The sequence below is a fragment of the Ovis aries genome, chromosome 8, assembly GCF_016772045.2.
Source record: "Ovis aries strain OAR_USU_Benz2616 breed Rambouillet chromosome 8, ARS-UI_Ramb_v3.0, whole genome shotgun sequence".
In the NCBI taxonomy this organism is placed as follows: Eukaryota; Metazoa; Chordata; class Mammalia; order Artiodactyla; family Bovidae; genus Ovis; species Ovis aries.
Genome location: NC_056061.1, coordinates 66,846,290 through 66,871,645, shown reverse-complemented (window position 1 = coordinate 66,871,645; position 25,356 = coordinate 66,846,290). Strand labels below are relative to the sequence as shown.

General features: G+C 37.1%; 1 protein-coding gene across 3 annotated transcripts in view; it reads right to left on the bottom strand.

The window, feature by feature from the left end:
• VTA1 (vesicle trafficking 1) overlaps positions 1 to 25,356 on the bottom strand; it is a 72,474-nt gene that overhangs the window by 26,472 nt on the left and 20,646 nt on the right. For all 3 annotated transcript variants that reach the window (XM_004011383.5, XM_012182990.4, XM_042253534.1), the window contains exons 2-4: positions 24,544 to 24,638; positions 21,677 to 21,804; positions 20,930 to 21,005 (exon numbers count right to left, since the gene is read on the bottom strand). In XM_004011383.5, the coding sequence (XP_004011432.1) occupies positions 20,930 to 21,005; positions 21,677 to 21,804; positions 24,544 to 24,638 (299 nt within the window). The remainder of the gene's footprint in view (positions 1 to 20,929; positions 21,006 to 21,676; positions 21,805 to 24,543; positions 24,639 to 25,356) is intronic.

Here is a 25,356-nt window from a genome sequence, read left to right as displayed (position 1 = left end):
TGCAAAATGCTGGGCTGGAAGAAACACAAGCTGGAATCAAGACTGCAGGGAGAAGTACCAATAATCTGATATGCAGGTAACTCCATCCTTACGGCAGAAATCAAAGAAGAACTAAAGAGCCTCTTGATGAAAGTGAAAGAGGAGAGTGAAAAAGATGGCTTAAAACTCAACATTCAAAAAACATGGCATCTGGTCCCATCACTTCATGGCAATTAGATGGGGAAACAATGGAATCAGTGACAGACTTTATTTTGGGGGGCTCCAAACTCACTGCACATGGTGACTGCAGTCATGAAATTAAAAGATGCTTGCTCCTTGAAAGAAAAGCTATGATCAACCTAGACAGCATATTAAAATGCAGAGACATTACTTTGCCAACAAAGGTCCATCTAGTCAAGGCTATGGTTTTTCCAGTAGTCATGTATGGATGTGAGAGTTGAACTATAAAGAAAGCTGAGTGTTGAAGAACTGATGTTTTTGAACTGTGGTGTTGGAGAAAACTCTTGAAAGTCCCTTGGACTGGAAGAAGATCCAAGCAGTCAATCCTCAAGGACATCAGTCCTAATTATTCATTGGAAGGACTGATGTTGAAGCTGAAACTCCAGTACTTTGGCCATCTGATGTGAAGAGTTGACTCATATGAAAAGACCCTGATGCTGGGAAAGATTGAAGGCAGGAGGAGAAGGGGATGACAGAGGATGAGGTGGCTGGATGGCATCACCGACTCAACGGACCTGAGTTTGAAAAGCTCCAGGAGTTGGCGTGCTGCAGTCCATGGGGTCACAAAGAGTCTGACACGACTGAGCTACTGAACTAACTAACTGTGGGTTATAAAGCGCTTTCACATATTGTCCCTTTAATTGGTCCTTACCATAACCATGAAATTTAAGCAGGTTACGTTTTACTCACACTAAGGCTCTGAGACATTAAAGCCTGACCCAATGTAAAATACAGATTAACCCAGCATTCAAGGCCTTCCACTTTATGGACATGGCTTAAGTCTCATTTCCTACCCTTACCCTCACTCCAATTGGGATTCTGTCTCATTTTCAGTCTTTCTCATTCTATTCTTCCTCTAATGAGAGGTTTCCTCTTATGTCAAAAGTCTCCTCTTCTCTTAGGCTCATATTCCCATATGACACCCTGTTCCCAGGAAGTCCACAGGTATCTGGCATTTACTCAAGTCATTTACCATGCTAAGTGCTAGAGGTAATGGGATGAACTGTGAGCCATGTGCTTTGGGGTCCAATGTGAAACTCAGGCAATAACTCCCATCATTAACTGTGACGCCTGAATTATCTAAAGTCCATAATATTTCCTTCATGATTTTCTCTTAGGAATCTACAATCCCATCATCATAGAAATGAGGAAGTGGCATTACAAACGTAAAATGACTCACCTAAGGCCACACTAGCAGTCAACTCAGCTATCCCGTTTCAAGGTGCTCTGGTTAGCTACAATTAGCAAAATGCAATTTGCAATTTAGACAGGAATATATAAAATACAGGAAAATGGGCTTTTAAATAGTCAAGGGTCAGATACTTAATGTGTATTTATATGGGACATATTTTGGTAAATATAGAGAATCACTGTAAATGAATAAATTGCTTAGGAAAGTTAAGTTACTTTCTTTTGGAATCTTTTAAAAATGAGACATATTTTCTTTGGCTTGAAATAATTTAAAATTGTCTAAAGACTTAGTTAAGTAAGTCATATTGTAATGATTTTAGAAGGTTACTTCATTCCTAATTTCATAGTATGAACAGTATAGAGATATTTAAACCATCTTGGGTTCCTTCATTAGTATGTGAGATTTAAAAAATATTCACCTGGAATGGGTTAATTTTAATAAATACAGTAAAACAAATTCCTCCAAAGCAGATGAATAAATACAATAGTTTAATTTTTAATCCCCACTATTTCCAAGATGCCTCTAGAAACTGGTGGTTACAGTTTGAGCAGATTTTGGCAGTTGTAACGCAAAGCTAACACTTTCAATTGTTTTAAAATAAAGGATGCTAAATATAAAACAATATTTGAAGAGGAGAACTTCAAGATGTCAATATTTTCGAAATCTTTTAATTCTTTTTGGCTGATTACAGACATCCTTTCAGGGAAATAGGAATTACCGGAAAAAAAAAAAAAATTTTTTTTTTTCAACTTTTGTCCCTGGCCTTTAAGTACCTGTTTTGTGACTAGGTTGATGAGTCGCTGACATCTGCAAATTTTGGCCACTGGAGTCAGCAGTGTAATAAGAATTTTCATGTATTTTTAAATCACTTGTACTTGCTATACTGAAGAATGATTGGTAGCAAACACCAATCATATGTTACAAGAGGGGTTCTCAAATCTGGTGCATACAAAAATCATATTAGGGTATAACAAAAAATAAACTCCTGGTCTAAAACTATAGAAAATCTGATACAAATCATTCTCCATTAGGAAACCAAAAAGCCACTTTGAAAGAAAATGCTTTATATTATCTGTCTACAATTGTTCCTCTTGAACCCATCCTATGCATGTTTTATCTCCAGTATGCACTGGAATTGCTTTTGTCAACGTTGAGGATTACTCCTCTCTTGCTAAATTCAAAGCTTAAATGTCATCTTACTTGTTCCCACCAGCATGGAAAGCGGAGTACTCCGACCTCTTCGCAATTCCTTTACACTTGGTTTCCTGGTTATCAAGGTCTTTCGGTTTTCTTTGCCTTGCTAGGTGTTCCTTTTTAGTCCTTCATATGGATTTGATTCTTTCTCATCTTCAGGTGGGGAGTGGCACAGCATTCAGTTCTTGGACAAATTTTCAAAACTTTGATCTTGACTATCTCTTCCTGTCTAACGGCTTTAAATACCATGTGACAACTCTCAAATTCATATCCTCTGCTCAGACCTCTCTTCTGAACGTCAGGATCTATAATTCAGCTCAGCACTTCATTTGTATATCTGAGAGCTCAAAATACCCAAAGTTCAAAACTGATTTTACATCTTCCTCTACCAAATTTGTTCCTCCACAAGTCAATAAATGCCTTGTTATTGTTTAGGCCCCAAACTTTGAAGTTATTTTTAAGCCCCCGATTTCTCATATTCTACCAATGAATCTTTTAAATTCTGTCAGCTCTACACTCAAAATATATCTTGAGTCTAACCACTACTCACAATGTTTTCTATTGCAAATTCTGGTCTGAGCCACCACTGCCCTCACTTTATTAATAATATACTGATAGGTCTCCCTATTTTCACCTTTGTCCATTATAATGTAATAATACTTTAAACAAAGCAGTCAAATTCAATCAATTATATTTGAACTCCCTGCCCCACCACCCCAACCCCCCTCCATTCCTCTCACTCTCAATTCAGCTACATTGTCTTTCTTGTTACGTCTTGAACTTTAATGGGTAACTCTGCTGTTCACAAATCTTGGCACTTTTTCTTGTCTCTTCCTGGAACATCTGTATGATTTACCTCATTATCTTCTTCAGGGCTTCTTAGTAAGACCTTTCCCAAATACCTTATTTAAATTGAACTTCCTATCCCCACCATGAGAGACCTCCCATGGTGTTATCATCTGACAACACTATACATTTTATTTATTTGCTTAATGTCTATCCTTACTAGAGAAATGTGATTCCTATGATGTCAGGGATTTAATCCACTGCTGTATTACTAGTGCCTAGAATGGTGTCTGGAATACAGTAGAGATTAACAAATATTTGGTGAATGAATGAATGGAGAGCAGATTCTGGAATCCATGTTTTTTTAAAATCAAGTACCGCAAATGATTCTGAAGCTGTTTGTCCTAGAATGGCATTTTGCTAATGAATACATGTGAACATTAAACTTGAGTGCACAGTTTGACTTGGGCTTCCAAGGAAAAGTCAGGGGATAGGGTGAAGGGTATCCCTGAAACTCCCTAAGTTATATGCAAAAAAAAGCAATACACGTATGGATGGAAGATAAGTCACAGTTTTCATAACATTTCAAAGTAGTTAGCGACATGAAAGAAAGAAAAAATCTCTTAACTTGGTGATATCATCACAGATAATACATTTGTACCCTTAGGCCCACAACTGTCCCAAGTATCAGTCAGTTCAGTCGCTCAGTCATGTCCGACTCTTTGTGACCCCATGGACGGCAGCATGCCAGGCCTCCCTGTCCATAATCAGCTCCCAGAGTTTACCCAAACTCATGTCCACTGAGTCGGTGATGCCATCCAACCATCTCATCCTCTGTCATCCCCTTCTCCTCCTGCCTTCAATCTTTCCCAGCATCAGGGTTTTTTCAAATGAGTCAGGTGGCCAAACTTTGGCCTGAGGTGGCCAAAGTATTAGAGTTTCATTTTCAACATCAGTCCTTCCAATGAACACCCAGGACTGATCTCCTTTAGGATGGATTGGTTGGATCTCCTTGCAGTTGAAGGGACTCTCAAGGGTCTTCTCCAACACCACAGTTCAAAAGCCTCAATTCTTTGGCGTTCAGCTTACTTTATAGCCCAATTCTCACATCCATACATGACCACTGGAAAAGCCATAGCTTTGACTACACAGAACTTTGTTGGCAAAGTAATGTCTATTCTGTCTAGATCGGTCAGAACTTTCCTTCCAAGGAGTAAGTGTCTTTTAATTTCATGGCTACAGTCACCATATGCAGTGATTTTGGAGCCCCCCAAAATAAAGTCAGCCACTGTTTTCCAGTTTCCCCATCTATCTGCCATGAAGTGATGGGACCGGATGCCATGATCTCCCAAGTATATTATACACAAAAAATAAGGGCTATATATAACTCCCATTAACATTGGACATAGCACAATGAGAATCACTTTGAAAGTACATATTCAACAAATTTACTATCACAATGATTCAAATATTGAAGTTTATAATCACAAATTACATATATTTCATAGATTTATTCAAAATTTTATGCCTTTATATTTTTCAAAGCACTAAAATTTTATAAAAAAAACAAAACAAAAAAGAGTAAAACTAGCAAAAAATCTTAACTGAAATATACATTTAAATTTACTCTATTTTTATGATATGTGAAATGTATACTCCAATTAGCCAAAAGATATCCAAAGTCGGCTTTCCTGGTAGCTCTGGTGGTAAAGAATCTACCTGCAATACAGGAGATCCCGGTTCGATTCCTGGGTCAAGAATATCCCCTGGAGAAGGGATACACTACTCATTCCAGTATTCTTGGGCTTCCCTGGTGGCTCAGCTGATAAAGAATCTGTCTGCAATGAGGGAGAGCTGGGTTCGATCCCTGGGTTGGGAAGATCCCCTGGAGGAGGGCATGGCAACTCACTCCAGTATTCTTGCCTGGAGAATCCCCAGGGACAGAGGAATCTGCCTGCAATGAGGGAGACCTGGGTTCGATCCCTGGGTTGGGAAGATCCCTTGGGGAAGGGAAAAGCTACCCACACCAGTATTCTTTCTGCCCTGGAGACTTCCAAGGACTGTATAGACCATGGGGTCGCAAATAATCTGACATGACTTTCACTTTCACTTTTTACTTTCATCCAAAGAAGGTATCAGCATTAACCATATAAAACCTAGTCCACCAAGGCAAGAAAAGAAGCTAATATTATTTTTTTGGGGGGAAAAAGAAAACACCTGTCTCTATATATATACAGATATATATGTTTTTGGAAGTAATTTATTTTATATAATTTCATTAAGCTGGGAGAAAAGTTTTTAAGACTAGTATAGAATCTTTCACTCAGATCACCCAATTGCTTACATTTTATCAATCTACTTACATATGCCTGACTTCTTAGTATGCAAAATATTAACTGCATTTTTATCAGTACTAATTTAAGTCACTCTGTCCTCTTACCCTTTCATTAAGCATTTTCCAAGATGAAGGACAATCTCATAGACAACGGTTATTAAAATCAGGAAATCTAACACTTACACAAGAGTACTATTTGATACACAGTCCCAATAAATTTTATAAATGGCCCAATGATGTCCTTGGTAGTTCCTCCCTTGGGTCTATTTATAATAACTTAAAAAGCAAACATTATTTAGTTGTCAGGTCTCTTCAGCCTTTAATCTAGACAGCCTTTGTTATTAGTGTTTCTGGACATTGACATTTCAGTTTGGATTTGTCTGATGTTTCCTTATGATTAGGTTCAGGTTGTGAGATGTTTGTCTTTCTTATTTCAACTCATTAAGAGACGCATAGTATTAGCTGGTCCCATTACTGGTTGTATTAAGTCTGACGACTTGGTTAAAGTGGTATCAGACAGGTTTCTTCATTGCTAGCTTAATATTTTTCCTTTTAAACTTAATAAATAATTTGAGGGGAGATATTTAGATACTAATGTAAATATCTCGCTCTTCACCAAATTTTCTACCCACTAGTTTTAAACCCCATGAATGATTTCTAACTTAATTGTCATTTCTCTACTTCTTACTTATTAGTCAGAACTCTACTGTAAGAAGCTTTCTCTATCCTTCCATTATTTATTTATTTCATTGTATCCTTCAGTAGGGAGCCATGAATTCTTTTCAATGGGTTACCTATTAATGCCATATTTTGATAGTCAAATTGTCCCTGATACAGACAGTAGGAACACTTTCAAGTTGGCTTCTGGATCTTTCTGATATGTGCTTGTGATTATGTGAACCACTTCTTTATTTTCTGGCAGAATAAGAAGGCCCAGCTTCATCTAGGACTTTCCCTGACCCAGCCCAAGAAATTCAGTCCTGTGAGACCCGAAGGGTATTTAGAACCCAAACTCAGGCACTACAGGTGCTCACTGTTATTGATGCATCATTGCTTCTAGGTCCTTTCAGTACAGAGATATGGGTATTATGTTTTATGTGCATGTGTACACAAATCTATGTATATACACTGCATGTACATAAATACATGCATTTATTGTCTATACACATATTTATACATATATAACTATTTATATACATATATCTAGTTTGCCTTATTTGTATATTTAAAAGCATGAGTTAATATGGACATAGCCAGTTTGAACCCAACACTATAACACAATCTAGTCTTCTCCCATCCCCCAATGTACCTTCCTTTCCCAGAAGTAAGAAACCTGGCTCCCTCAATATATTTACTCAATTGCACAATTCTTGAATACAGAGTAAGCAGTTTTAGAACTGCTAACCAAATACCATCAAGAAAAACCAAACCTACTAATAATAGTTCAATATTCAGCATTTTTTTTGTATAGTAAAATTGATATACCTTGATATGTACAAATCTTAAGTGTATATAGTTTGCTGAGTTTTCCCAAAAAGATTCATAAGTGTAAAATGCATTCTTATCAAAACACAACATTTCTACTTTTCTAGAAAGTTCTTTTATATCCCTTTCCAGATCAACTTTCAACTTCCCCTTCAGTTCAGTTCAGTTCCGTTCAGTTGCTCAGTTGTGTCCGACTCTTTGTGACCCCATGAATCACAGCATGCCAGTCCTCCCTGTCCAACTTCCCCTTGCCACACACCAAAATACTAATTTTCTTCACTAGAATAAAATTATCTATTGTAATACTTTATATGAAGGGAATCATATAGTTTGTATTCTGTCTTTTTTTTTGCTCAGCATAACATCTACAAAATTGAAGCATGTTTTAGGGTATATCAGTAGCACCTTTTTATACCTTAATAACAGCACAATTTATTTATCAGTTCCTCTGTTGGTGGACGTTTGGGCTGTCTCCAGCTTTGGGCTATTTTGAATAAAGTTCCTATGAGCACTCTTGAACAAGTCTTTTCTGGACATGTTTTCATTTCTCTTGGATAAACACCGAGGAATGGCTGGATAAAAGGTAGGTGGATGTTTAACTTTATAAAAATCAGCCAAATCTTTTCCCAAAGTGGTTATTACATCTAACATTTTCACCAAGCAATGTATGAAAGCTCTTGTTTGCACTTTCTAGTCAATATTTGAGATGTGGCCAGTCTTTATTCATTTTAGTTAATCTGTTTTAAAATTATTTATCCACCAATGACTGAGAGGAGCATGTTAAAATCTCCAACTATAATTTGGATTTTTTATATATCTTCTTTATGTCTATCACCTTTTTTTTCCCATAAAGTTTTAAAGTCTTACTAGATATATAGGCATTTATAACTGGTATCTTCTTAATGAACTATAACAACTGATGAACAAAATGTCCCATTTTACCTTTGGTAAAACACCTTAAAATTTACCTTATCTAACATAATATGACCACTTCCAATCTAACTTAGTGTATTTACATTGATTATTATTTTATCATTTCATTTTCAAAATAAGGGTGACTCTTATAAATAGTATAAAGTTAAGGCTTGCTCTTTTATAAATCTCTACTTTTAATTTGGAGTGTTATTTTATTTATGTTTCTAGTATGTACTCATACACCTGTATGTAGGCTTAAAATTTGCCATTTGTTTTATATTAGTTCTATCTATTCCTGTTTCTCTCTATTCCCTTTCTCTGCTCTCTTCTGGGTTTACCAATATATATGTATAGTTATAATAATTTTTACTTAAACAGGCATATATTTATTTAAAGAAATGAACAAAAAATATATAGTTTTAAATGTATCAATATTATACACCATATCATTATACTTTACTCCTTCCTATAAATTCAAGTTGTTATCTGGAATCATTTTCTTTCATCCTGAAAAGCTTCCTTTCTGCTGTTCTTTAGTTCTTTATTGCAGAACATCTAGTCATGAATTAATTGATTTAAAAATGCCTTTTATTTTACCTTCATTATTTGAAAGTATTCAGTTCAGTTCAGTCGCTCAGTTGTGTCCGACTCTTTGCGACCCCATGAATCGCAGCACGTCAGGCCTCCCTGTCCATCACCAACTCCAGTAGTTTACTCAAACTCATGTCCATCAAGTTGGTGATGCCATCCAGCCATCTCATCCTTGGTCGTCCCCTTCTCCTCCTGCCCTCAATCTCTCCTAGCAACAGGGTCTTTTCCAATGAATCAACTCTTTGCATGAGGTGGCCAAAGTATTGGAGTTTCAGCTTCAGCATCAGTCCTTCCAATGAACACCCAGGACTGATCTCCTTTAGGATGGACTGGTTGGATCTCCTTGCAGTCCAAGGGACTCTCAAGAGTCTTCTCCAACACCACAGTTCAAAAGCATCAATTCTTCGGCACTCAGCTTTCTTCACAGGCCAACTCTCACATCCATACATGACCACTGGAAAAACCATAGCCTTAACTAGATGGACCTTTGTTGGCAAAGTAATGTCTCTGCTTTTGAATATGCTATCTGGGACGGTCATAACTTTCCTTCCAAGGAGTAAGCGACTTTGAATTTCATGGCTGCAGTCACCATCTGCAGTGATTTTGGAGCCCCCCAAAATAAAGTCTGACACTGTTTCCCCATCTATTTCCCATGAAGTGATGGGACCAGATGCCATGATCTTCGTTTCTGAATGTTGAGCTTTAAGCCAACTTTTTCACTCTCCTCTTTCAGTTTCATCAAGAGGCTCTTTAGTTCCTCTTCACTTTCTGCCATAATGGTGGTACATATCTGAGGTTATTGATATTTCTCCCAGCAATCTTGGTGGCTCAGACGGTAAAGTGTCTGTCTACAATGCGGGAGACCTGGGTTCGATCCCTGGGTTGGGAAGATCCCCTGGAGAAGGAAATGGCAATCCACTCCAGGACTATTGCCTGGAAAATCCCATGGACAGAGGAGCCTGGTAGGCTACAGTCCATGGGGTCGCCAAGAGTCGGACATGACTGAGCGACTTCACTTCACTTTAATCTTGATTCCAGCTTGTGCTTCTTCCAGCCCAGTGTTTCTCATGATGTACTCTGCATATAAGTTAAATAAGCAGGGTGACAATATACAGCCTTGACATACTCCTTTTCCTATTTGGAGTAGTACCTTCATTATTTGCTTTGCTCTACACAGAATTCTGAGTTGTCACGGTTTTTTGCTCATTTGTTTTTTCTTTCAGTACTTTCAGTTCAGTCACTCAGTCATGTCCGACTGTGACCCCACAGACTGCAGCATGCCAGGCTTCCCTGTCTATCACCAACTCCTGGAGCTTACTCAAACTCATGTCCATTGAGTTGGTGATGCCATCCAACCATCTCATCCTCTGTTGTCCCCTTCTCCTCCTGCCTTCAATCTTTCCCAGCATCAAGGTCTTTTCCACTGAGTTAGTTCTTTGCATCAGGTGGCCAAAGTATATTTAGTACTTTAAATATGCCAATTTCATTATCTTCTTGCCAGAATGTTTAAAAGAAAAAGAGAAATCAACCATCTTTCAAAGCACTATTACCTTGTGTGTAATCTGTTATTTCCCAAGACTGCTCCTTCAAGATTTCTTTCGAATTCCATCACTGATATTTACAGGTTGGACCATGATGCTCTTGGGTATGGTTTCTTTGTGTTTATTTTAGTAGAGATTCACTGAGCTTCTTGGATCCGTAAGTATTTTTTCACCCAGTTTAGAAAGTCTATGGCCATTATTTCTTCAGCACTTTCTTTCTAGTCTGTTTTGTAATTCCAACTGTATATGTTGGACATCCAAATATAAAGTAATAATACATAATGCTTATTTCTGAATAAATATACCTTAATATATAAGATTGAGTAGATAAGGATATCCTTTCTAAATACAGGGCACTAGAAGATTATCCACCAACTAAGAAAAGAAAAAAACTAATGTTTGTTGAGCATTTACTATACGCTAGGTACTTTGTTAAAGGCTTTACATGAATTTTCTCATTTAAAATCCAGGACAACTTCATGAAGCAGGCTTTATACTTTTCTTCCTCTTACAGATGCGGGAACAGGTTTACCTAACTCAAATAAATTACCCAAAGTCACTCAGTTACAAAATGGCATATGGAATTTTGAGGTCAATGCCTGCAGTACTCTTAACCACATTATACTAATACTGCATGCAAAGCTACTCCATTCACTTAGAGTTAATTGAAGAACAGTGGCTTGTATCTGCCACTGTTCTTGGCAATTATTATGCAGAGGTGAATAAAAGAGAAATTTCTACTCTAGCAAGAGAGACAATACTACCCTCATAGATCTATTTATTATTATAATTACTAAGAATGAGACTTTCAGTATATAGTGAGAGCATGAAAACATATGGTATGGTATATGTACAAAACACATGATTTGGGGACTTCCCTGGTGGTCCAGTGATTAAGAATCTGCCTGTTAATGCAGGGGACACAGGTTTGATCCTTGGCCTGGGAAGATCCATATTAGTTCACTGTCAGTTCAGTTGCTCCGTCATGTCCAATTCTTTGAGACCCCATGGTCTGCAGCACGCTAGACCTCTCTGTCCATCACCAACTCCAGTAGTTTACTCAAACTCATGTCCACTGAGTTGGTTATACCATCCAACCATCTCATCCCCTGTGGTCCCCTTCTCTTCCTGCCTTCAATCTTTCCCAGCATCAGGGTTTTTTCAAATGAGTTAGTTCTTCACATTAGGTAGCCAAAGTATTGGAGCTTCAGCTTCAGCATCAGTCCTTCTAATGTACACTCAGGACTGATCTCCTTTAGGATGGACTGGTTGGATCTCCTTGCAGTTGAAGGGACTCTCAAGAGTCTTCTCCAACACCATAGTTCAAAAGCATCAGTTCTTCAGCGCTCAGCTTTCTTTAGAGTCCAACTCTCAGATCCATACATGACTACCGGAAGAACCATAGTTTTGACTAGACGGACCTTTGTTGGCAAAGGGACGTCTCTGCTTTTTAATATTCTGTCTAGGCTGGTCATAACTTTTCCTCCGAGGAGTAAGCGTCTTTTAATTTCATGGCCGCAGTCACCATCTGCAGTGATTCTGGAGCCCAGAAAATAAAGTCTGTCATGTGCCACAAAGATCCGTCATATGAAGATCTATATGCCACAGGTCAACCAAGCCCGTGTACCACAACTACTGAGCCCAAGTGCTTAGAGCCCGTGCTATGCAACAAGGCAAGAAGGCTCTGCCATGAGAAGCCCAGCATGGCAATGAAGAGTAACCCTACCTCTCCTCAAGTAGAGAAAGCCTGCATGCAGCAATGAAGACCCAACATAGCCAATAAAAACAAAAAAAGAAAAACTCATGATTTTGTAAGGAGATGCATTTCTCCTGATCTACCATGGTTTTCCAGGCTAGCAATAAGATTTTACTTAATTCCGAACTTTCCAGTGCAAATGAATACCTTAAACAGACCATCTCCTTTGAAGCCAGCTATTCATGTACATGATCATTCCAGTTATGTTGCAGCTCTGTTTTTTAAGTAGGAAGAGTTCCAGATTAAAATATAAACAGGATTCTCTAGGAGCTCCAATAGAGGAAATGTAGATTAGCGCCAATCAAAATATGGTCTGAGAACCAGAGCTGGCTGGCAAACTGTTTACCAGTTTTGTGACAAGATAGTATAAAAATTGAGAGCATTTAGCAGACAAAACAAATCTGGCTTGTATCTTATATGTCTTCTTTAAGTGTTATTTTTCTAGATAATCATAACTTGTATTTTACAAAACAATCAGTCTGCAACAGAATGGCTATTAAGAGGGAAACAAAAAAAGAGGCTGGACCTTTATCACAGAGAGTTTGTGAATACTGTACTGGGGCATAGCATCTGGGCTTAAGGAACTTATATTTTCTGAGTCTGTTTTCGAACTGTAATTCAGGGTTGTAAAAGTGAAAAAAGTGTCTAAGTACAGTGCCAGATCAACGGTAGGAGTATATCCCTTTACTGTATTTTGCTCTTACTACACCATATATCATCACAATCAGTTATTCTGCTTCTCTTTCCAAGTTGGAACACAAACCCCATGAGGGCAGGAAAACATACCATTTGATTCCCTCAAATTAGCAGAAACTCAACAGATAAAGGCAAAATGGTATCTGCTCCTCAAACATTGCTAGAAGTGAAATAAACCTAAAATACAATAAAAGGAAGTTTATCAACACTGGCCATAAGTAGTTAACACAAGATGTTCCAGTAGGAATATAACCTGTTTATGGTTTGAACATTTCTTGCTTCAAAAGAGAAAAGTAAAAAATTTAACATATACTCTGGTGACTCTACACCTAAAACTGGGACACTGATTCCAAGACAGCTATAGGAATGGTAAAAGTTTACATGAGTATAAATTTAATCAAATTCTGAGATGGAATTATATAAAGCACAGTTAAAAGAGTTAAATGAAAGTTGCTCAGTCATGTCTGACTCTTTGGGACTCCATGGACTATACAGTTCATGGAATTCTCCAGGCCAGAATACTGGAGTGGGCAGCCTTTCCCTTTTCCAGGGGATCTTCCTGACCCTGTAACTGAACCCGGGTCTACCAAACAGATAGGAGAGTTCAGAAACAGAATAGCAACAGATAAACCATTTTATTTTTTTAAAGCTAAAGACTAAAGAAAATGTAGACTTTTAAAATTTTGGGCAACTATGAATATTGACATGAAATTAAAAGGAAAAAAAGTCAGAAAATAGATCAAGAAAAATTATATCTGTTGCATTTTATAAGAACTATGAAAGAAGTTCTGTGTAAACAAGTCTGAACCTTATCTTCATCTATAGATAAAAAAATGAAAAGCGAAACTATAGCAACTTTTGAAACAGCTATAGCTAAACAGCTACTGAATAGCTACTGTTTGCACTCTGAGATTTTAACCAATGTGCAAATTTATAGTTACTGCCAAAAAAGATGTAAGAGTAGAATGAGAAAAAGTCCCTCCTTTGAGGATGTGCAGTATCATTTATTCCAAAATACAATATATAAACCTTAAGTTAATGCACTTATAGTTTAACAATCATATAATCTCAATCATGGAAAATTTGAGAGAATGGAAAAATGCACATAAGTGCTAGAATAATGTAGCTAAGACTTGTAGAGAAGGCAAGACCTAGACAAAGCAGGCTAAAAAAACCCCAGTTTACAACAGTGAAAGCAGAGATGGCGGTAAGCAGATTGGTCTGACAAACGTAAAAAGGGACTGGTAAGAATTACCAAGAAGGAGCCTGGACTTGCAATACCAGGAGAGGAAAAGTCTCTTTTAGGTTCTTCACTAAAACAACGATTGGGGAGAGCATGGAAAAAGAGCCTAAAATAGGAAAATTCATTAGGTTTTCTGTAGTAACATAGCTTGTGAACGACTGACCTTTAAAAAAAAGGCTGAAATGTTAAATAAATTTAATTAGAAGATTTCACATCTTTATGTACAAATGCCATACAGATGCCCCAGATGTTCACCCTATTATCTCCTATACTGATAACCCCCACAATGCCATGTCAGGTTTCTTCTCCTTTTTTATTACTAGAGATTAGTTCTTTGCTGTCATCATTTCTGGTGGCTTTACTTTTCATTATCATTTATACAACTTATATGGGTAATTTCTCATCCCTCCTTTTGGAGCTTTTAATCAAAAACGATATTTGCTTCTCTCCTCTCCCTTTTTGTTTCCTTTCTCATTTCTGTTTTTTATTTGCCCTCTCCCGTCTCTTCTTGTATGCTTGGCACATATAATCATAGATTTGGATAGCTGCAAAGGACCTCAGAGATCTGCTCAACCATGCTTCCCATTTTATTTACAGAGGAAAAACCAATTCCAGAGAGGTAAAATGACCTCTTGGTTGGGAGTTCAGTAAGGCTTGGCTCTGATAACTACCTTTCTGTTGATAGGAAAAAAGAAATACTATTTTTTAAACTTTAGAAAATATAATTAAAATGTTTAAAGACAGCATTAAAAATTTAATGCTAATTAAATCATTATCTTGATTATAAAGATGACAAAATTAAAAGATTATTTTTAAATATACAAATAAAAATTATAAGATAATCATGACTTTCCCTTCCCTATTTTTTGTTATTGTAGGCTTTAATGTTTCTCAACTAGCATTCTTTGAGAAGCAAGAGAAACAAATCTTTTTGAAGAGTTTCAGTTTTATCAAAAAACTATGGGATACTATGCAGTTAATAACCACTACATTTCCTTTATAAATGAACAAATAAAATATATCAAGTCCTGAAATCTACCTACAGGAGTATATATTAAGAAAAAAAAAATCTGCCTACCTGAAATCCTTAAACTCATTCTTTCCCCATCTGTTTCCTGTCTTTGTCTCTGCTAGTGTTTTTAAAGTACAGAATGAACTGAAGTGAAAGTTGAAAGAAGGGAATGAGTTACAACTGTTATAAGTAACCAGTTATATACCCAGTTTTTAAAACATCTCATGGGATTAATAGTTATTCTGAAATAAGAAATGTTCCAACAGTTTGCATCTTGATTTGGGCATTGAGTACTTAAATCATAAGTTAATAAATACAAGGCTTAGATTTCCTCAGACAACAGTGAGAACCTACAACAGAGAGTTAATGCCGATGATCACCTTATTTATCTGTTTTGGTAGCAGCTGCTAAAGTGGAGCACTGTTTAAAACTGTTTAACACTTTAAATAATTGTTTTGAAAAAGCTATTACCTCAGTGATAATGATGGAGATGCCATTTCTAGAAATGGAAAATGATTGAACAAAACAACATTAAAAGTAAGAGAAAGTAGAATTTGAAACTAGGGTGATCAAACCAGTTGGCTGGGGGATTATGTTACTGATGCATGGACAATCTTGCCAGTATTTTACTTTCCTTGTCAGTTGCCTTTATTTAGTCAATCTTCAATCATGGCCAAAAACCCATTCACTAGTCATGCAAGGATAAGATCGCTGTGTAATAATGGATATGAGAAATGTCAGTACTGTATGCCAAAGAAATTTTTGATATATACAACTTTCACTGGATATACAAATTTTGCATGCTGTAACAAACATATGTAAGGCAGTGAAAACTACCTACTTACACTGACACATTAATTGTGTGTACATTCCTTTTCTAATTTAAAATGCAGGATTTACATGAAGACCCAAAGAATAAATCTCAGCCCAATAAAATAACTTCAGGGACTTCCTTTCCACGCCGTCCCTACAATGCCTAATTTTCTCTATACTACTTCAGACCACTCCTGATTTCTTGATCCTTTAACCACCAAAACAGATGCTGATTTCCTACTTTAGTGCATATGCAAGGCAAAAAAATTATGTAGCAGGTTAGGTGATGAGATAGGGAAAGAAAATAGTATAAACACTTTGGGAAAATGTCGCTTTCATGCTTATACTACATACATTCTTTAGTATCCTCAGTATCTAAACAAATCTCCCCCAACTCCTCTTGAAGTCCTATCGTTTGTCCTATTAGGTAGTCCTGGCTTTAGCTGCTACTGCTGCTGCTGCTAAGTCACTTCAGTCACGTCCAACTCTGTGCGACCCCATAGAGGGCAGCCCACCAGGCTCCCCCGTCTCTGGGATTCTCTAGGCAAGAACACTGGAGTGGGTTGCCATTTCCTTCTCCAATGGATGAAAGTGAAAAGTGAAAGTGAAGTTTCTCAGTCATGTCCGATTCTTCCCAACTCCATGGACTGCAGCCTACCAGGCTCCTCCACCCATGGGATTTTCCAGGCAAGAGTACTGGAGTGGGTTGCCACTGCCTTCTCTGGCTTTAGCTACTATGTTCAAATAACTAAGGAAGCAGTTCCTTGTTAAGGGTTCTACAGTTTAGTCACTCAGTCGTATCCGACTCTTTGTGACCCCATGGACTCCAATACGCCAGGTTTCCCTGTCCATCACCAACTCCTAGAGCTTGTTTAAATTCATGTCTATTGAGTCAGTGATGTGATCCAACCATCTCATCCTCTTTTGTCCCCTTTTCCTCTTGCCTTCAATCATTCCCAGCATCAGGGTCTTTTCAAGTAAGTCAGTTCTTCATATCAGGTGGCCAAAGTATTGGAGTTTCAGCTTCAGTATCAGTCCTTCCAAAGAATATTCAGGACTGATTTCCTTTAGGATGGAATGGTTGGATCTCCTTGCTGTCTATGGGACTCTTAAGAGTCTTCTCCAAAATCACAGTTCAAAAGCATCAGTTCTTTAGTGCTCAGCTTCTTTAGAGTTCAACTCTCACACCGATACATGACTACTGGAAAAACCATAGCTTTGACTAGATGGACCTTTGTTGGCAAAGTAATGTCTCTGCTTTTTTAATATGCTGTCTAGGTTGGTCGTAACTTTTCTTCCAAGGAGGAAGTGTCTTTTAATTTCACGGCTGCAGTCACCATCTGCAGTGATTTTGGAGCCCCCTCCAAAAAAAGTCTGTTACTGTTTCCATTGTTTCCCCATCTATTTGCCATGAAGTGATGGGACTGATGCCATGATCTTAGTTTCCTAAATGTTGAGTTTTAAGCCAACTTTTTCACTCTCCTCTTTCACTTTCATCAAGACGCTCTTTAGTTTTTCTTCACTTTCTGCCCTTAGGGTCGTGTCATCTGCGTATCTGAGGTTAATGATATTTCTCCCAGCAATCTTGATTCCAGCTTATGCTTCATCCAGCCCAGCGTTTCTCATGATGTACTCTGCATATAAGTTAAATAAGCAGGGTGACAATATACAGCCTTGACGTACTTTTTCCTGATTTGGAACCAGTTCGTTGTTTCATGTCCGGTTCTAAATGTTGCTTCTTGACCTTCATACACCTTAGGAGGCAGGTAAGGTGGTCTGGTATTCCCTTATCTTAAAAAAATTTCCACAGTCTGTTGTGATCCACACAGTCAAAGGCTTTGGCATAGTCAATAAAGCAGAAGTAGATGTTTTTCTGAAACTCCCTTGCTTTTTCAATGATCCAATGGATGTTGGCAATTTGATCTCTCATCCTCTGCCTTTTCTAAATCCAGCCTGAACATCTGGAAGTTCACGGTTCATGTACTTTTGAAGCCTGGCATGGAGAATTTTGAGCATTACCTTGCTAGCGTGTGAAATGAGTGCAGCATTCTCTGGCATTGCCTTTCTTTGAGACTGGTATGAAAACTGACCTTTTCCAGTCTATGGCCACTGCTGAGTTTTCCAAATTTGCTGGCATATTGACTGCAGCACTTTCACAGCATCATCTTTTAGGATCTGAAAGAGCTTAACCGTAATTCCATAACCTTCACTAGCTTTGTTCATAGTGAGCTTTCTAAGGCCCACTTGACCTTGCATTCCAGGATGTCTGGCTCTAGTACCTAAATGTAAACTTAGATTCTTTTTTCTTTTGAAATACAGATGAATTACATGCTAAATAGAGAATTTATATGTCCATTAATTAAAACAAAAACAAAACAAAATCTCCATTACTCACTTAAGATTTGTGAACATTTTGTTCTCTTTCCTGTATCTGTCACTTTACCTATTGTCTGGGTTCCCCACTGTTGGCAGTTATAACTTCATGGAACTGTGTGCGTGCTTCTGAGATATGTGAGCAAAAGCAGTTCCTCCAAGTAAGAAGTAGGAGACGCCTCTCAGAAGGAAGAGACACTCAGAACGATATGGCAAACCGATCTGCTACTTTGCCTCATTATGACGTTCTCTTCTGACATCTGACATTTCCATCCTCTTCTCTAATTGTGTTTCTTTATTCACTTCTTCCTCTAGCCTTTTACATGCAGGTGTTTATCAGGATGTTTATCTAACTATATTCTCTTTTAAAACTATCTTCTTAACCTGAGAGTTTGTCTACTCTCCTAACTCGAATTTTCCCCTCTCTTTTGCATATTTCTTGTCTTTTGACTTTCAAGAGTCTTGTGGCAATTTATTTTTGGTTGATATACCTGCACTTAAAATTTTAAATCTAAGTTTAAACATATTATTATTTCTCAGGTCAAAGACAACCCACTTTGTATGAAGTTCCACAGTAATCATTAGCTAGTTCTTTTGCTCAAAGTATAGCTCTTTATTCAAAAAAGTCCCCTTACTGAAGATGCCAGTCTTTTTATCATCTGTCTAATCTGACTTTATTTTTTTGGGCTCCAAAATCACTGCAGATGGTGATTGCAGCCATGAAATTAAAAGACGCTTACTCCTTGGAAGAAAAGTTATGACCAACCTAGATAGTATGTTCAAAAGCAGAGACATTACTTTGCCAACAAAGGTCCGTCTAGTCAAGGCTATGGTTTTCCAGTGGTCATGTATGGATGTGAGAGTCGGACTGTGAAGAAGGCAGAGTGCCAAAGAACTGATGCTTTTGAACTGTGGTGTTGGAGAAGACCCTTGAGAGTCCCTTGGACTGCAAGGAGATCCAACCAGTTCATTCTGAAGGAGATCAGCCCTGGGATTTCTTTGGAAGGAATGATGCAAAAGCTGAAACTCCAGTACTTTGGCCACCTCATGTTAAGAGTTGATTCATTGGAAAAGACTTTGATGCTGGGAGGGATTGGGGGCAGGAGAAGGGGACGACAGAGGATGAGATGGCTGGATGGCATCACGGACTCGATGGACGTGAGTCTGAGTGAACTCTGGGAGATGGTGATGGACAGGGAGGCCTGGCGTGCTGCGATTCATGGGGTCGCAAAGAGTCGGACACGATTGAATGACTGAACTGAACTGAACTGAATCTCGCTTATGACTTACTTTTCTAATCAGGTCTCTTTTTCTCCTTCACCCACCTGGTACTCTCCAAAAAAATCCCATGGACAGAGGAGCCTGGTGGTCTACAGTCCATGGGGGTCACAAAAGAGTCAGACATGATTGAGCAACTAGACAACAACAACGCATACTGGTAAAACAGGAAAAAAAATCTAGATAAATAGTAACAGGAGATGGGAGCAGAAACAGAGCCAAATATTAGATTTATAGAACCTTTAAAATATAAGTGAGTGAGAAGCATCTCTGATTTTCACACTCCAGGTCTCAGTTTTCTCTTATATTCAGTACTTCTCTATTTCAAGAAAATCTGACAGAAGTGGTCCTCAATGGGCACTGCCCCATATCCTAGAGGGTGTTTGGAAATATCTGCTGGTGTTTTCCAGTCATCTGACTGATGGAGGAATGCTCTGTGGGCAAGGGTCAGGGATGCTTTGAAATAAAGGGGACAGTCACACTCAGTAAAAAGGTGTCCTTCATTTAGCAGTTTTGAACTGTACTGCACATTTCTGCCAACTCAAAAACAGCTTATGATCATCAACCCTACAGCTTCACTTCATTTTAGATATAAACAAAGAATATTTTGCGCAGTTTTGATACACTGTTTTATGAAAATGTAAACTATCTCATAGACTGTTTTGTTTGGAATTTTACTCTGAACAGCTAACCATTTTGAAAAAAATCATTTTTCATGAAAAGCAATCTCTCCAGAGATTTCATATCACTAATAAGACATTCCTCTATCAGTCTCATTTGTAACTCCCTTTTCTTCTTTTTCTAAATTAATCTCTCTCCTCTCAGAAAACAATTTTTCCAGGTGAATGGTAAAGCCCACTATAGTAAAAAAAACAACACTGGAACTAATGGCAATAAGTTCATCACTTAGCCGCAATTTGCTCATACATAAAATGAATATGTGCTCAACTTATTTCAGAGTGGTTTTGAGAAACAAACTGATAAAATGGATAGGAAGCACCTCATAAAATATCAAGTTGTATATGCATTTTACAATAGAAACAAATCTCTAACAACAGTATTTCTGGCAAGAAATAAAATAGGAAAAAAAAACACCAAAACCCAGTCCTAAAAAGTTTCTCTCTCCAGTAATGTTTACCAAATAACAATAAATAAATTTAACAGCATCAAGGATCGGTACTATTCAAAAACTCAATAAAATAAAACTATGAACCTGGGGTTCAGAGACCAATATAGTAGCCATGCACTCACTGAAGTGTTAAATACATGCTGCATTTAAAGAACCTACTACAAAAAGAGAACATTTATTGTTAAAAAATAATTTCACCTTTTGTCTTTAACTTTTTAAAATGTAGCTAGTAGATAATTTAAAATTACACGTTTTGCTTTTACTACATTTCTGATGGACAAGTGCTCTAAATAAACAATGCAATAACAAAACTAATAAAAAGCAACAATACTGATTTCTAGCTAATAAGGCAATAAAGAATATACACTCACTTCATCAGTGAGTTCTCCAAACACTGTTATGACATCTATTAAAAGACTTGCAGTATAGAAGGACTTGATCATGTTTCTGGAAGAGAAAAGAGAGTTTGTCTAATTGAAATGAAAAATGTAAGATGCAGAATTAGTCTTGTAGCTACGAGAAAAAAACTTCCAATGTTTTAAAAAACACTCTGAAGTTCACGTTTTCAATAAAATCAGATTTTAGGAACACAATGGAGCTCCTTCTGTAATCTGTATTAGGAGGAAGTGACAACACATATTACAGGTGAATATGGTACAATAAGGTTTTCACAGTATGCTTTTCTCTTTAGAAAGTGTAGTGACAATATTATCTGAGTTGATATTATGCTATGTGTATTTCTTAGTATTTAAGTTTTACTATAACGACAAATCATTTGAATCTGTGGGGTTGGAAATTTTTAAAATCAGTATCACTGAACCAGGATGTTTTGGCTAATAGTAACTCAGATTTTACTTAACTGCTAAAGAATGGCTAGTTAGAGTGTATTTACTGAGGAAATGAATCTGCTCTGGGTACTTGTCTTTCAGCCATGTTATCTAAAAAGCCAGGATCACTCTTATAACCCAGACCTATTCTAAGATTCAAAAAAAAACAGAATAAAACAAACACCTAAATAATTAATCAGGAATCCTGGTACTTTTTAAGAAAAAAACTGGATAAATTCTGGTTATACAGTAATAAAACTTGTCACTTTTATTTGATCTCTCTTTACTTACTTGTGAAATCTCCCAGCACGATCTTCATTATCTGCATACAAAAACATTTTCAAAGCGTAATTCTCCAAATGTGCAGAACCAACTATTTCTTGAGTAATAGCTTCATTATCACCCAACTGTTTCTTAAGCTAAAATGAAATGAGATATAGAACTTATGATTCTGGACTCAGAGAAGCGTATACCAAGTATAAGAAATCCTAATAATCAAATCCAAAGTTTACAAAAATTTGAAGAAAGTTACTCATGATAACCTGAAAGTATAATTTAGTCCTAAATAGCAAAACATGTATGAGCATGCTTAGTTGTGTTCGCCTCTTTGCCATCTTATGGACTACAGCCCACCAGGCTCCTCCACCCGTGGGATTCTCCAGGCAAGAATACTAGAGTGGGTTGCTATTTCCTTCTCCAGGGGATCTTCCTGACCGAGGGATCAAAATTCCATCTCCTGTGTCTCCTGCATTGGGAGGTGAATTCTTTACCATTGAGCCACCTCTGAAGCCAAAATATCAAAATAATAAAGAGCAAAAAAAGAGATAACATGCCCAACTATCTATGTATAGCATCAGACAAAAATTTCAAATGTACAAAAAAAATGGAGTTAAGAAATTATTTCTTAGCCATATAATTTAAATTTTTAATTTACTCCTATTTCAATATCTCAAATATAGAAAAATACAATGAGAAGGATCATTATATCCTAAAAAGTATTTCTCAGAGCACACTGTTAAATTTAGCCAAATATACACCTCAAATCAACACAATTTACACCGATGTAAATTTCCAGTCAGTATATCCCTTCCCTACACACAGAAAAAGTATTTTAAAAACAACAAATTAAATTACTATATTTTACTGAGACTGTCATATTGGACTTACATGACCTTCTAGAATATTAGATCTGAATTATCACACAATTGTAAAGAACATTATAAAGTAAAGAATTAAATTTAGAAAAAGCCACAGAATTTTTCATAAATCAGCAAAGTAAGTACTCTCATAATTAAGGCCCAGAAGAGACTGAATATTGGAATTTAAAGACATCTGGGCATCCTTACCCCCAACAAAAGTAGAAAAAAAAAGTCCCACATGTAACACTAGTTTACTGTACCCCATTGTGAAATAATTTAATTGGAGAGGCAATTTATTTCTAGAAAAATTTAGTGGGAGTAAGCCATTTAATCTCATCCTTAACATAAAATATCTCTCAGCAAAAACATAGCATACCTGAAGTGAACCAAATATAAATATAAACATTATAATACAAGCAGATATGTTCTCGCCATGGAATAAACTTCCTTGTTATTTAATGTAGATAATAAAAAATTCCTGGTAAGTCCCTTTATAAATGTGATTTTGCATTTTCTGTATTATAAAGAACCATTTAAGTTTTGCCTTATCCATAAGCTATTGTTATTTCACCTATTATTGTTAAGCTGTAAAATTAATAGAGGTTTATTCTATATTAATGTCTGTAAGAGATGGTATTTTACAAAGTATTGCTACCTATCAGCAATACTGTTTCATCCACCTCCTAACCTCACTCTCAAAAAGAGTACTCAAACCTTTCTTGCATTCACAGAAGCAGTGTTAGAAGCAGAAGGCCAGACAGGTTCCAAGGGCAGCTGAGTGGTCATCAGTAGTGCCACCAGGCCTACCTTGGGTGGATAATAGCAGAAGATGACAGGGTTCTGGCTCTGAAGGTCAGACACCCATACAAGGTTAAAGAGAACACTCTTATCCATGGCTGCTTCATACAACTAACACTTTGATCTGAATAACTTTCAACATTTATAAAAGGTTCTGGATTGACTGGTGTAAGTGTTTTGATTTTTAATGTTTAAGTTTTGTTTCTCTAAACGAAATAATGCAACTGGTCAAATAAATATTTAGGTTTCTAATTCTCTTGTTAGGCACTCAGTCATGTCTGAATCTTTGTGACCCCATGGATTGTAGCCCACCAGGCTCCCCTGTCCAAGGTACTCTCCAGGCAAGAATACTGGAGTGGGTTGCCATGCTCTCCCCCAGGGGATCTTCCCAACCCAGGGAGGAGATTAAGTAATGAGTAGACCTTGACATTGTTAGAAAAGAGTCTGGGGCACAGGGTGGAGCCCCTATTACTAAGTGAGGTTACTGTAGTTTAGCATTGCCTTCCTGATATATTGATACCCAGTCAAATCCATTCAGTTTTCCCTGGATTGGTGCTTCTACACAATCTGTGATGTTATATCATAGTTCAAGATGATTCATTAGTCACCTACCACATTTCTGTTAGCAGAGGAGAATGCCTGGACCGTAAGAGTATCCTGTCACAGGACTAAAAGTGGGAGGAGAGACAATAGGAAACTTGCCTTTTTTCACTTTTTTCACTTGTCTTTTTCACTAAATAAACAGCCCATTTCTTTTCTTTCTTTTTTGATGTGCCTTGTGGCATGTGGGATCTCAGTTCCCTTACCAGGGATCAAACCCATCCTCATGCAGTAGAAGAGCAAAGTCTTAACCACTTGACTGCCAGGGAGGTCCCCCATTTTATTATTATAAGAGCTATTTAAGAATTTCTAAATCAATCATCCATGTGAGTGCATGAAGGAAGGTTAGAAATGATTTGTTACTTATGAAATAATGATTCAAAAGTCTACAATAACCTGGAACAAGAAATAATGTATAGGCAAAGATACTGAAACCAACTTTTACTTACAACTCCCTAAGCACTATAATGTAAATGTAAAAAAAAACTGTCTAATTTTTCCTCAGCTATAATGACACTGCTGATTGCCACCAACAGTTAGAGCTACAATAACAAACACACACAAATGAAATAAAATGGCATTATAAACATTAATCAGAAAAATGTTCCGTGTTCAACTTACAGCTTCTAACTGATCCATTAGCCTTGATAGAAATTTACGACATTCAGGAGTTTTACTATCAATCTTCATTCCAGTTTGCATTGCATACAATCGACCTATAAAGAAAAATACAATGATGTGAATAATTTCCAGGACTGAATGTTTAAAATATGTTGTCTCTAATAAATAATTTAAAATTTAGTGAATTTAGAAATAAAACTTTGATTTACTGTGGATCTTATTCACAAATATAAAAAACGCAAAACACTATCCAAAGAATACAAGATTCATGATGATGATAACAAATTTCTATGAAGGAAGGCCTTCTCTTTTGACATTATATTTAAAATAAAAGGACCAGTTTGAGGCTGTCAAAAGAACCTGCAGTTTAAATTTAGTAGGTAAATGAGGGCATTCAGAAAAAAAACCCTTGTGTATAGGAGCACTTGCCAAGGGCCAGATATGTGATAACTGATAAAATACACAATATGTGTTGGGAGAGAGGAAATGCCACTTGAGCTGAGGTTAATGGGGAGAATTGTTTTGGTCATTTTTATGTATACATGTAAAAACAAACATACTGAAGGAGGAAACAGACAAAACAGGCTCTATCTTGAAAGCAAGACTCCATCTTGGGCCAGATTGTGGACTCTGAGCTCTATGCCCAGTATCTATGGAAACGACATACCAACTGGAAAACCAGACCCCCGGATGGAAGAGCCCCAGGGCTCGTACCTAGAGTCTCCATCGCCTAAAAGAATACCCTAATTATCTGTGTAACTGAATAGAATCATAAATTTTATTATGCTTATTGAGGTAAGGCCACAGGTCTAT